At 46.3% G+C, this 14,045-nt stretch overlaps 1 protein-coding gene across 1 annotated transcript in view; it reads left to right on the forward strand.

The window, feature by feature from the left end:
• CCNA2 (cyclin A2) overlaps positions 1-14,045 on the forward strand; it is a 1,007,636-nt gene that overhangs the window by 838,823 nt on the left and 154,768 nt on the right. Inside the window, exon 6 of the mRNA XM_044061531.1 lies at positions 10,190-10,303. Coding sequence (XP_043917466.1) covers positions 10,190-10,303 — 114 coding nt within the window. The remainder of the gene's footprint in view (positions 1-10,189; positions 10,304-14,045) is intronic.

Genomic DNA, 14,045 nt, shown 5'->3' on the forward strand with positions numbered 1-14,045 from the left:
TAGGAAATCTGAGTATCAGTCTGATCCTAATACTAGATATTAGTTTCGTAATACATTCTGCTTTGAAAATGTATTTTAGTGCAAAACCTGCTATGTTAAAATGACATACTGCAGCCCCTGTGCAGCACTAACACAGAGACCCAGCCCACTAGTGCAGGAAGGATCTAACCCTGTATCAAAGTGATAGACTGGAAGTACTGCCTACGTAAATACATGGAGAGCCAAAGTTTGGCATCAGAAAATGAGTAAAACAGAATATCCAGTGAATTGGATCTGCAGAGCAGGGAGCTGTCCTGTCATCCCAGAAGAGACTGCAGGTGTGTGCAAAAAATAGTTGCAAATGTTTAAGGGGATAGACACAGAAAAGGGCTATGGAAGAATATAATATGAGCAGCTGTAATGGTTTTTCTTCCTTACTATCCCCTTGCATCTCTAACCATATCAATTTAAATTCCATTTACATTTAGAAGTGGAAGAGGGGCAGATGGGAGTTGGTCTCTTCATAGTTGGCGTAAAGCCTGGCACTTTTGTAATTTTGTTAGTAACTACTAAGTATAGGTTCCTGATTAAGGTTAGAAATTAATCTGGGGAAACCTCATATGGATTAAGATGCACCAGAGGTTCTCAATGCACCCAAAATGTCTTCAGTGGCTGTCCATTTGTTTCACTTTTCATCCAAAGATGATTGCTGTGTGGAAGCAGACATCTCATGCCACTACAACTCCACTATATTTCTGTTGCCAGACTCTGGAATTGGTCTGTACCGGTTTTCTAATGGACCTCCCATTCCTTCAGTCAGACTTGTCACAGTTTAAAATCCTTGTCTGGTAGACTAGAAACTTGCCTTGGCTTTCACATAGCCCAAGGGTTATTGCCATAAAGGAGAAAGGAAATCTCAAACTTGTTGAAGGTGCATGCAGCCTGTCTGAAGATGTTATGGAATTGCTTTTGGAGCAACTTTCTGACAAATGCATAATGTGGTATACAGGTAGTACCCCTTGCGCAGAGAGGTGAAAGTCTAGATGTGAAGTTGTCCTTGTCTTCATTCAATACTGATGGGTTGACTTGGCTGCTTACTAAAGCTTGTGGTCTCAAACTAGCTCGTGGCTCCATCCCTATCCCATGATGCAATAGTGCCTACCTCAAATCTTTGCCGCTGAAACAGGTTCATGACTAGCTCTGGTTGAGTACAAAACTTTTTTTCTTTATACTTACAAGTTAGAAAAGTAGCGGTAATTGTTTGCTTACTTATAGGTATATCACTTATTCAAATGTTCACTTAGTTACTTAGATTAGTACTAATTTAGTTTGTGTGAGTGTTTTTTGAGGCACCTTTTCAGGCCTCCGTAGATATTAACTTCTGTTACTGGAAAGAAGTTAATTTCCAGTATTTGCCTTCCTCAATTGTTGCATTACTATTTTCAGTAGTTCAGATTTCCTCAGGCTGTCTTATTTAAGCCTTTATAATTCCTATTTCTCTAACTCATGTACATTGTTTTTATATTTATATTCTGTTACTCTTTCATAAATATATCTACATATATAGATATACATAGATCTTAGTCTTTAGTGTATTGAGTGCTCTTATTTTCAGTCTATCTTCAATTAAGAGCTTGTTTAAGTTAGAAAGGTTTTTTTTTCCTTGAATCCAGTTTAAATTAGAGGGTGCCTTTGAGAGTTTGACTAGTTTGTCAAAGCAACTGAAGTGAAACCATCTGGTTTCAAAAATGTCCAAAATGCTCAGTGTCCATCACTGACGGACATATTGTGTTTACTGTTTAGGGGCCATCCATCTACAGAAGACTTGCTTCATTTGTTTAGTGCCAGTGTGTTACAGGAGCGTAGAAACTTTAAGGGTTTAAGAAGCCTTGGACAAGTCTCAAAGTTCTCCAAACCTCAAAACTTCAAAAAGGCCATCTCCTACTTCAACCGGATCATTGGAGCCACCCACTTAGCAACCCAGGATGTCTGACATTTTCAAAAGACTGAACAAGTCAGACCTACTGCCTCTGTTCCATGTGTTTGAACAGACAGCTTTAATAGTACGGAGCCGCTCTCCCCGACTCTTGAGTCTCCACTGTTAGTCTGTGGCATCTGTTCCTTTGTCTCTATCCTCCAGGAGCTTATTGGATTTCGACGTGGATCATGTAGTGCAGAGACTACTCAAGACACCAGCACTAGCCAAATTGTTTTCTGAGGAAACTCTGGGAAGCTCGGAAAAGATGGAGTTTCGGAGCCAGAACACGGAGCAGACATTGATGGAGCTGATGGAACAGTGACCTACTGCAGCCTCTTAGATTCCTATCACTGACCACCTCTGAGCCATCTGAGGTATCTAGGGGCAGCCTGGGAGGGGTGGTAGTCTGGTAGACCTTTTCAGCTCTGACCTCATCTGTCGGTGCCTCTGCTCAGTTGAGATCGGCTCCTGCCTCTGCTTCGGAGCCAACCCCTATTGTTTTGGGGGGATCCTCCGATTCAGTACCGGGGACTTCCACAGGCGATGGGAGGGGGGCTTTCGCAGCTATGAGGAGAGCCCTGTCCCCATGGACATGATAATTATTGGGCCCAAGTGTCTCGTCCCAGAGAGCACTGGTATCTGTCTCCACACACACTATCCCCTGTCGGCATAGAGATACTAAGTCTCGGGACGTCGCCTCATGTGAGACCCTATCTTCCGAAACCTCTCATGTCCCACCGAAGAGGTCCCTCTGAAGAAGTTATGCAAAAGGAAGTATGTAGATTCCCCCCTTATGAGTCAATCACATAGGACATGGACCTCTGAGTCAGAAGGGTCCCCAAGGTTGCTCTGAGGATTTCATTTGCGGACATCCTGGGAATTAGAGGCAGCTGGAAGTCCATTTCCCCTTCTGATGAGTCAGTGTACCTGATGGCTTTTGGGTCTCTACCTTCAGCCACCTAGGTGTCTCCGCCTTTCAATAAACTGATGGACTTTGTCAAAAGGCACTAAAGTCTCCAGATACAGTGGAGCCTTTCCCTTGGAGGCCTAAAATATTTATCACCTCCCCAGATGACATAACCTTTTTAACCAAAGGACTCCCTGTAGACGCTATGATGGTGGCCATGAGGTAGCTACCTGAGACTTCCACATCTGTCCATCCCCTGAATAAGGAGTCACTGACTGGACAGGTACAGAAAGCGCACGTTTTCTTCAGTGGCCTTCACTGTCTGGTCCCTAGATTACCTTTTGCATTTTATAAGACTTCAGGGAGATCTCCTAAAAGAGCTTGGAGATTCTCTACGGGGTACAGTAGCTGCAGGGGTAGTAGATAAGGTATCTTTACAGCTCGCCACCCTTAATTCAGTGATTAACTCGCCCATGAGGCTCACCTCTTATGCAGCCCATGGAATGAGGAGATCAGTGGGTTCCGGAATTGCCCTTAGGAGACATTCCTGGATGCACTTGTACAATTTTGCGGAATCTTTCAAGTCATCCTCTGTCAGTACCCCATTTGGTGGCTCTTCCTTATTCGGGCCCAAAGTCAAGGAAACTCTTACCTGGAGTGAGCAAGAAGGAAAGACTCTCACTGCCGTCAGTCTTTCCACACCACCTAGACCTTATCCCAAGGGTCAAAAGGGAGGGAAAATGTGGTCCCTACAATCCCAGAGAACTTACAAGGACACACAGGGTGAACCTTCCTTCAGGGGCAGAGGAGGCGGTAATAATGGAAGATGCCACCCACGTGGCAGAGGGGATCTGCGAAACCAGGGTAAGAGAATCTTTCTTCGATTAAACCCTTTCAGTGCTCTTGAAAGAAGGCCCACCTGTCCACCTCCGGAGGTAGCTGGTGGTTGTTTATCTCTGTACCCACAAGCCTGGCTATTCATAAAAGAAGTTGGTACAGAGAATCGTATCCAGAGGTTCTCAATCCCTTATTCTATGCCACCTCCAAGGATCAAGAAAATCCCAGGTGTTTCTCCCAGTCACAGGGAGCAAGCGGCTTCAGAAATTCAAGTTGCTGCAAAAGTCATTCAGTCAGTCCCCGCAGACCAAACAGAATCTGGAGCTTACTCCAGGTTCTTTTTGTTCCAAAGAAAACGGGGGACTGGAGATCCATTCTAGCTCTCAGCAGACTGAACAAGTCAGTAAAAAGACAGTTCCAGATGTCACATTGCAGTCAATACTTCCCTTTCTAGGGAAAAACAATTGGATTTTCTCTATAGATCTCCAGGATGCGTACTACCACATAGATGGGCAGGCCATCGAGGAGTTATCTGCACCTTCGGCTGGGAGCCAGTCATTTCTAATTTGGAGCTCTGCCCTTTGGCCTCACTACAGCCCCCAGAGTGTTTGCCAAATGCATGGCAGTAGTTATGCCTCAACTGAGACATCTGGGATTCAGCGTTTCCATACCTAGATGACTGGCTCCTAACCTCTACTACCAAGCATCTACTTGTCCAAGCAAGAGAGACTACCCTACAACTATGTGCCCAGTTAGGGATTTCAGTAAATTACGAAAAATCTGCCCTAATTGCCATCACAACAGTCTTTATAGGCATAGAATTAAATACAAAAACCATAGTGGCCAAGTTTCCAACAGATAGGATTCAAACTCTTCGCCTTCAAATCCAGGACCTTCTCTTAAAGAACAAGGTTCAGGTTCATAGGTTGGTATTAGGCTATTGGCACTAGGGCCTATTTAAGATAACCAAAAAGGTACCCTGGCTTTTGCCACCCAAGAAAATTATTTTCCTGTGCCCCTGTCGAGCAGAGCCGCAGAAGTGATCCCAGGGGTGAATTTCCTATCTCCCATCCAATCATAAAGATTTTTCTTGGAGTGCTAATGAGGAGCTTTATTTGATATAGATAGGTAGTTTGTTCCAGAGTATGGGAACTCTCTGAGATGGGAATCTATCCCTCCAGCATGTTCTGTTTGTTGTTGACAAGGTTAAGGTCCCTAGAGCGTGTAGCTCGGAGGGATTGGGATTTCAAGTGGAGCATGTCAAACAGCTCTGGGTTAGGCAGAGATTGCCTCTGAGTAGGCGATATGCAGAGGGGAATTTTTTGAGACTGTCTGCGTAGGGCATCTGTTTGAGGCCGGTAATCCTCTTTGAGGTATTTCTGCGGGCTTTCCAGTTGTAGATGTCTTGTGAGGTACATAACAGGGGGTACTGTGTAATATAATGGGTCTGAGTGACTAGTAGAGGGGAATGACCCCGGATGAGAAATCTTGTGATGAGGTGTGCCATGTAGAAGGATTTCCTGACTACTGTGGCGATGTGATTATCAAAGGAGAGACTAAGTCCACCTGTGTCCCAAGGTCTCTTATCCCACTTTCAGTGTTAAGTAGCAAGGCTGGCCCTACCAGCAAGGACAGTCCTGAAAGTTCTGGGCACGATGCAAGCAGCAATTGTCATTCCCTTAGCCAGATTATACATGAGAATTCTACAGTGGATGCTTTTCTCTCAGTGGTCCATGCAGGAGCTGCCCTTGTCCCATCCAATAATTCTGTCTGAGACTTGCAAGAAAGACCTACACTGCTGGCTTCACTCTGAATAGGTGGTGATGGGTCGACCCATTTTTCCTGCTACTCAGCCACGGTGACCACGGACGCTTCTCAAGTAGGGTGGTGATGATTATCAGGGAACCCAAATAGGGTGGGGATGATTATCAGGGAAGAACAGCCCAAGGAAAGTGGCAGGACCACGAGGCTCACTTGCACATGAATGTACTAGAGATGAGAGCGGTGCTGATGGCGTTGCAAGCATTCCAAGACTGTCTTCCGATGGGTACATTTGCAATATAAACAAAGTCAGTAGTGTGGTACATGAGGAACCAGATCTTAACCCCTTTGTCGAGAGGCCCCGAGTATGGCAGTGGGTGACATCCTCAACACTTTCTAATAGCAGCACATATCCCAGGGAAATCCATTGTGATAGCAGACAAACTAAGCCATTCTGATGCCACAGGAGTGGTCCTTGAGGAGGTAACGGAAAAGATATTTCACAGATAGGGCCAGCCTTGCTGCAACATTTTCACCACAGCCACAAATGCAGGATGCCACAGCTACTTTGCCCTGATCCCCCTTCTGGCAGAGTCCCAGAGGGATGCACTTGTACACCATTGGCCTCTGGGACTCCTTTATGCCTTTCTTAAAGTTCTTCATAAAGCCAGCAGTTTGGGAAGGACCTTGATTCCTATAGCCTCTTACTGGCCTTGTCAAATATGGTTCCCCTTCCTAAAGCCTCATCTTTTGGAAGAGCCTTGGATTCTGTACCCCAGTACCTGACCTCCTGATGCACTCAGGGAGACTCCATCCATGTCTTCACTCCCTAAAATTGACAGCATGGCTGCTCCAGTTCCCAATATAGCCAGGCTACACAACTTCACCCCAGAAGTCTGACACATTTTAATTTCTTGTCATAAGATGTCTACAAGAAAACTTTTATATTAAATGGAAAAGGTTCTCCATCTAGCTTTACAGAACTTCATTGATCCCTATTCAACACCCTTGGCATTCACATTTGAATTTTTGGCTAAACTTTTTAATGAGGGAGCAGCTGTAGCAACTATTCACATGCAAATGGCAGCAATCTCAAATTTTCATATTGGCAATGAAGGAATGAATATAATGTCTCAAACTTTCAAAAGCCTTCCTGAGAGGTACTAATATGCCAAGACTACCACCCCTTCCACCATGGAATCTCAATTTTGTTCTATCCCGCATAATTATCCCACCATTTGAACCAGTATCATCTTGTAGCTTGAAATTTTTATCCTGGAAAACCATCTTTCACATAGCAATCACGTCGGCTAGAAGTCTCAGGATTATAAGCGTTGACAAACCCCCATACATGGTATTCCATAATGATAGGGTTTCACTTGCGCACAAACCCTTTCTGCCAAAAGCATGCTCTCTGAGTTCAATCTAAATTTGTAGAGCTAGTTTTTATCCCCTAAATAGGGCAATAAGGTAGAATACATGCTTTATCAGCGTGATGTTCAGACAACTATGCTTTTACTTGCATAGAACAAAAGACCACAGAAAATCTGACCAACTTTCTCATTTTTAGAAAATGAAGGCCTAGCAGTGACTAACCTTATCCAGGTGGTTATCAATCAACAGACAATGAATTGGCAACCAAAGTAAAGGTGCATTTTACCAAATCTGTCAACTTCCCAGGCTTTTAAAGCAAGATTATCAATGGATGCTGTATGTACAGCAGCAACGTGGTAGAGACCACATGCCCTTATCACTCATTACAAAGTAGACATGGCTTCCAGGGACAAGGCCTCATTTGAGTCCACTGTTCACAAGAGTATACTCCTGTGAGCCACCCAGGAACGATGGTGCTAGGGATGCTGTCCCATCAGTGTAGAATGAAGGTGAGATGGGACAACTTCACATTAAGAAGTTATGTACTCACCATAAAGTTCCATGTGAGTTGTCCCTCTAGTCTTTATTCTTACGTCCCACCCTCCTACTCCCAGCCTTCAAAAGCTCCTGGAGGATCTGATATAAAATTAATATATCTTTGCATATATTGATGTAAAAATTGGATAAAAGTTAATCGGCAAACAAGGTCTGAAGTAGGCACTATTGCATCATGGGATAGGGATGAAGCCACGAGCTTGTTTGAGACCTCTAGCTTTAAGTGGCCAAGTCAGTACAGAGGATTGGTTCCGAACCCATTCGTATAGAATGAAGATAAGGACGACTCGCATGGAATGTTATGGTGAGTACATAACTTATTGTGAGGCGTACAGTGGCATCACTTCCAGCATACCTGGAAGGAGACACTGCTCCTCCTGCCTTTGTAGTGTGAATGCAGAGTATTTAGGTAGGTGGTTCAGCCATGATCTGAATCAATAAGACCAAAACTTAAACAGAAAATTACACGTCATTGAATCATGGGTGTGGCTTAGATATTGGGCATATCTCAACCTCTGCACAAGAAATCTGGAAAAGCCTAAAATGGTGGGGGGACAACAAAGGCCCAAAAATAGGGGCAGATTTTAAATACTGCTGTTAAACTTGGAAAGTTGCTAGAATAGGATTTGCTAGCATGCATTTTCGTAAGGATATGAAGTCTCAAACTCAAATGCATGTCCTTAGTAACTTCAATCCACAGCAATTTGCCAGCAAACCACAAACTGAGGAACAGAATAAAATGAGGCAAAGCTCCAGACATTCTGTGAAAATCAGGGCAGCTGAGAGGAATTGGAACTGGTACACCCTTAATACCCAGGAGGATATAGTCTTAATCTTTACTCAATGCAGTTGAGTGGGAGAGAGCTATGGAAACGTTTTCCATCTCAGTACATAGGAGTTCTGTATTCCTTTCTGGCACCATCACTGGTCACTCACCTCCATGCAAAATTTCAAAAGCTCAGTATATGGAGGAGAAGAGGTATGGCTTCTGGTTCTTGTGTCCTTAGCAATAGGAGAACCCATCATCCTAAGTGTTCCATTGTTTGGGCAACTGCCTCCAGTACAGGATGTTGCTCTCGTGTAGATCCTGTTTCTGGCCAGGGTGTTTGTCATTGAAGCTGTCATGAAGTCTTTCCATATAGCAGGCCAATGATTGCAAGTGGAAGCAGTTCTCCATTTGGGCAAAACATTACTCTGCCATCTTAGGCCAGCTTACAAGCTCCCAAACTGTGAAGCACCAGTGCTTTTTAGCCCTTGGTTATTCCATAATCAAGGTGCATGCCCCCTCCAAAAAACATAAGGTTGTGGAAGGCAGGATTGCACTGCATTAATGGCTGGTGAAGCAGTTAATGTATTATTGAATCTCCATCTACCTCTTGCATAAAGATGTGAACTTCATGACTTAAATTTGCTTTTCCCCTTCAGTTACTGGTTCAGTGGTATTTTATTTTGGAAAACTTATGGCTGTGATCTGTGGCAGAATGGAAAAGTGTTGGCTATGCTGTAGAAAGATTTTGTTCTTGCCTAAGGCGAGTTATTTAGGGACTAATCGCATGGACCCAAGTAAAGCAATGGTTTCCAAAATTTCCATAAAACAGCGAGTTTCTCCCTACTTTGCCAGGATAGAAATTACAGCAGAAATGTTCATGTCTAGGATGTGCAGTGTTTGCTCTGGCTGCATGTGAAGTGAGTGCTCAAGTTTAGTAAGATTAAATGGAGGAAAGGGGACTCTGGCTTGCTTGTTTCTCGAGTGAGTACCAACTATATTTGGCATCAGGTGACCTAACTGCTAACTAAATACTCCAGGCAAGAGGCTTGCCTAGTGTCTCCACTGTGTAGACATTTGTACTCAACCACTTGATAGGCAATGGATGCTGTCACCTTGCCTTACAGGCTTGTCAATGATTCCATGAGTCAGACTTCATTGTTATCTTTTAGGGGCTTGAGCTTCAGAATCCACGGGCAGCTCATTCCATCCTGGGAAATTATTGCCTGGGATTCAACTCAAGTAAGGTTCCTCACATCTTATGATGTAACTAGACATGCACTTTTTCTGACAAGTTGCATATCCTGTGCTGTCTCAAAGATAAGTGATTGTAGTTCTCTAGTATGTGTAAGAAGGTGAATAATCAATTGTTAGGCCAGCAATGCTGTTTTGGGACCAGTGTTAGTCCAAGTATTGTCTAAAGGGGTTGCTCTGTTGGGTGTTTTTCAGGTGCATGTTTGTGTTGCTCACAGATTACTTTGTTTAGTAAGTATTGCAACTTTAATGCTAACTAAGAACAGAACTTTCATAGGGAGTTGCAGTACTATAACAGTTCTGCAAGCCCTCCCTCTTTACAGTACTAGAATGATTTATGCTGTTTGATATTCAGTCCTTCTGAATTGCTACTGTAGACTTCATTATGCAATACGTGGTGCAAATGCTCATGTCTAGTCAAATTTAGGAGTATTTTTCAGGAATCCTTTTTGAAGTTTTGACTGCATCTCCTTTTAATGTATAATGCAGAAAATCTGTGAAAATGAATACAAGTTGTTGGGTATACCTTATGAAGATGCAAACTGGGAAGTCATTGGGACTAATCATTCAAAGTTAGCAGGGTACCAAGGGACTGAGCTATTGGAGGATAAGATGTCCAGAATTTGTTTTAGAATTAATGTTTTACCCATGAGATTGCTTTAGTTTTTACTGTATGGTTATTCCATGTATTATATTGTAAGCAAGTAGTTTGTTTTTACTGAATTATCCAGATTGTAAATGGATTCCAATTGTGCTGCAATATTTTATTTCATTTCAGTTTCTTGGAGAGTTGAGTTTAATAGATGCTGATCCTTTCCTGAAGTATTTACCATCCGTAATTGCTGCTTCAGCATTTCTTCTGGCAAATTATACAGTTACTCAGGAAGTCTGGGTAAGTTTAAATCTTTAAATGTTATTTACTCTCTTGTATGCGTCTTATCTAGGCATTTTCCCAACAGATTTGGTGGGTGTAACAGCAATACACTACTTTATCTGCAATTTAACACTAAAAAACAAAGAGCCAGTCCACGAAAAACAACCAGATAAAATGGGAGAAAATCGTAGTCCAACAGCAGTTTATTCAAATTTGAATACCACAAACACTAACAGAACAGAAGTTAACCTAGGATCTGAAGTAGTTAATTTGTTCTGCAACCTGTGGGTATCGGATCAGACCTCGGATCCGAGCCGTCAGTTTCACAAGCTAAAAGATCCGAGCTCCTAGCTCCTCCCCTACCCATAATCCCCTGCTGCCTACTGTATTACCTCAGATCGAGTTTGCCGCAGCTGAAGACAGCTACTTGTGAAGAGCTCCTTAAGCTTGGTGAGGTCGTTTCAGCTTTTTCTCCTTGAGAAAATTTCTTTAAGTTAAATTTAAGCTTGTTAGTGTTAAATTTCCCTTTAGAAATAGTGTTAGCCCCCTTTCTGTAGTTTTCTCGTGGTCGTTAGTGTTTTTCTTCCCCTCCCCCTTAGTGTTTGGGTGTGTGTGTTGTGTAATGGCGGAAGGGCCTAAAGCCATTTTTTCCAAGTGCACTGAGTGTGGCCATAAGCTTTCCCCAGCTGATGGCCACACTGTGTGTCTTGTGCCTGGGGGTGGCCCACTTATCAACGGCTTGCCAAATTTGTGCAGCCTTTAATCCTCTGGCAGTTAGGGACAGGAAGAACAAGCTGATCCTGGCGGGCCTACTTCCCTGGGATTCTGCTTCTTCCTCCCCTTCGAAGGCTCAGGCTACTATCGTAGCCCCGGCGCCTTCAGTTCCCCCCGCTCTGCCTTGGGACTCAAACTCCCTCTGCTGTGCAGAGTTCGGGGGATTCTAGTGCTTCTTTCTCCAAGGAAAAAAGGCACAAGGTGAAAGATGAGCACAGGTCTCACAAAAGGCGGGCTGAGGCTCACCCCTCAGCCCCCCCTTCCAAAGTTACCAGGTCTCTCTCGAAGGTCCCCGGATCCTCCCCCTCTCGACTCAGTTCGCCTCGTTTCTCGCCGGAGTACCGGTCTCCTTCGAGGTTGTCGAGGCAGCCCTCCCGGCCCGCCTCGGTCAACCAAGAGCCTTACCAACGCGGGCATGGATCGGATGATGCGTCTATTCCAGCAGACCAAATGCAGATGGGGTGCTCTTGCCTCCCCCCTTCCTCAGGGGGGGGGGGGCACAGGCCCCTCTCTTTGCTCCGATCACTCCTTCTCCGACCTTTAGGGTTTTGGAGTCATCGGATCCGGGCCCTTTCGGAGCTGGGGTTTCGTCTGCGCCGATAGCTCCGGTATCTTCGCCGACCTTGCCTTCAAGCGTGTCGGATCCTAGCTCTTGGGCCGAGCATCGGATCTGTGGGGATTGGTGCATCTCCGGCGCAGTGTAGGTCGGAGCACACCTCTCTCTCTCGGATCCGACTGCTTCGGCTCAGACTTCGATCCCTGCTTCGGAGCCGAGGAGACTACTTTCGGAGCCTGGGGAAAGTAGTTCCCTTCGGCTTTTGAGGTAGTGGAGAGGGTTCTGTCGGTCTTCCAGATCCCCGGTCCGGGCCTCGGATCCTCCCGACCCCCCTATGCATGTGGGTCTATCCATCATCCATCCTATGGGACAGCCTTCTCACTAACTCCAGTTAGTTCCCGTGGAGGAACAGGACCCCGTGGGCGAGCCCTCCTCGGACAATCCCACCGAGGAGGTGCCTCACAAACAGCAGTGTAAAAGGAGGCACCTGGACTCCCCTGAGTCCACCACGGACACGGATTTGGATGAAGGGGAAGGTTCCCCAAGATCACCCCCCGAAGATGTCTCCTTTGGAGACATGGAAATGTTGCGTATTAGAGGGGGGTGGTCTGCCCAAAAACCTTCCTCGGACTAATTGGTGTTCCTGGAGGCGTTTGAGGCGGGCCAATCTACCTCCGGGGTGTCCGCTCCGGCTGACCCCCTGGTGGACTTAATTACCACCAGGGCGTGGAAAGAACCCAACACCGTGGAGCCAATCCCCAGATGTCCTTCTTAGCCCCCCCCCCCCCCCACAGATAGGCAGCCCCTAGGCTAAAGGGGTCCCCTGTTGATGCCATGCTGGTGGCGGCCACCACGAAGAAGGAACTCTCACAGGAGAGTTCCTCGGTCCATCCTCCGGATAAGGAATCTCTGGAAATGGACCGCATTGGGAAGCGGATGTTTGCTTCAGCAACCTTCTCTAAGGGCACTGAACTATATGGCACACATTATCAGGCTACAGCGAGACCTAATTAAGGAATACGCTGCAGCCCCACCCCCCCCCACCCCCCAGAGTCCATGACTGTCGCGGATAAGGGCACATTTGCGACTCGTATGGCCACAAGTCCATCTCTAACACGTCCATGCGGTTACTATTATGCTACTGAGGGAGCCGCTAGGGCTAGCTGCGCCGGGGTCGTCCTGTGGCGTCACGCCTGGCTCCGCCTTTGCGATTTCGTGGATCCCTTCAAGGTGTCCTTCGCGAATGCACCCTTTGACGGATCTTCGCTTTTTGGCAAGACCATACACGAGATGCTGGTCCAAAGTGAAAAGGATGGGAAGACGTCTGCCGTCGGGGTCCGCTTCACGAATCCCCAACGATCCTTTTCTAGGAATCGGAGGGGACAAAAGAAGTTGTGGTTCCGCAAGTCTCTGCAGTCCCACCCGGCTTCGGACCCCTCGTCCTCTAGAGGCAGAGGGGGACAAGGCGGATGCCGACCCAGAGGCAGAGTGGGGGGGCCGCGTAACTTCAGGTCTAGGGAACCTTTCTCTGACAGGCCCACGCAACAGCCCTGAGGGTTTACCCAGCTGTCCCTCTCTGGAGGCAGTCGGGGAGCGTTTATTGGAGCATCTGTCAAATTGGGAGTCCATCACGACAGATCGATGGGTGCTCCGAATCATATCCAGAGGTTACTCCATTCCTTTCATACACCTACCCCCCAAAGTCAGGCGCCTCTCCGATGTCCCACCCGATCAAAGGGAGGCTGCAGCGTGTTAAAGCTGCTAGAAAAAAGAGCCATCCAGCCCGTCCCCCCAGACCAGTCCGGATTGGGCCTACTACTCCAGGTTCTTTTTAGTGCCAAAGAAGACGGGGGACTTAAGACCGATTCTAGATCTCTCCGCTCTGAACCTGTTCGTCCCCAAGGAAAAGTTCCGGATGGTCACTCTTCAGGCTATTCTCCCCCTTCGGGAGAACGACCGGATGTGCTCCATAGACCTCCAGGATGCGTACTACCACGTTCTGATGGACCGACGATCCAGGAGGTTTTTCCGCTTCCGGCTAGGAGACTGTCATTATCAATTCAGAGTTCTCCCGTTTGGCCTCACCTCAGCCCCCAGGGTGTTCACCAAGGTCATGGCAGTGGTCGCAGCCCACCTGAGACTCCAGGGAATTCAGGTCTTTCCATACCTGGACGACTGGCTCCTAGTCACCCCCAGCATGCATCAACTCGGCGTTGCAAGGGTTACACTCTAACTCTCGCCCAGAAGTTGGGCATATCAGTGAACCTTCAAAAGTCCTCCCTTCAGCCAGTACAGGTCTTGGAGTTTATAGGGGCCAAGTTGAACACGCGCATTTGTCGAGCCTACTAACTCCAGACAGACTGAACAGCCTGTCGCATCAGGTCTTAGCCCTTCTTCGAAGCCCAGCTCCTGCGGCGGAGTTAGTCCTGT

This window comes from Protopterus annectens, chromosome 2.part0 (assembly GCF_019279795.1).
Source record: "Protopterus annectens isolate FY-2018-M chromosome 2.part0, PAN1.0, whole genome shotgun sequence".
In the NCBI taxonomy this organism is placed as follows: domain Eukaryota; kingdom Metazoa; phylum Chordata; order Ceratodontiformes; family Protopteridae; genus Protopterus; species Protopterus annectens.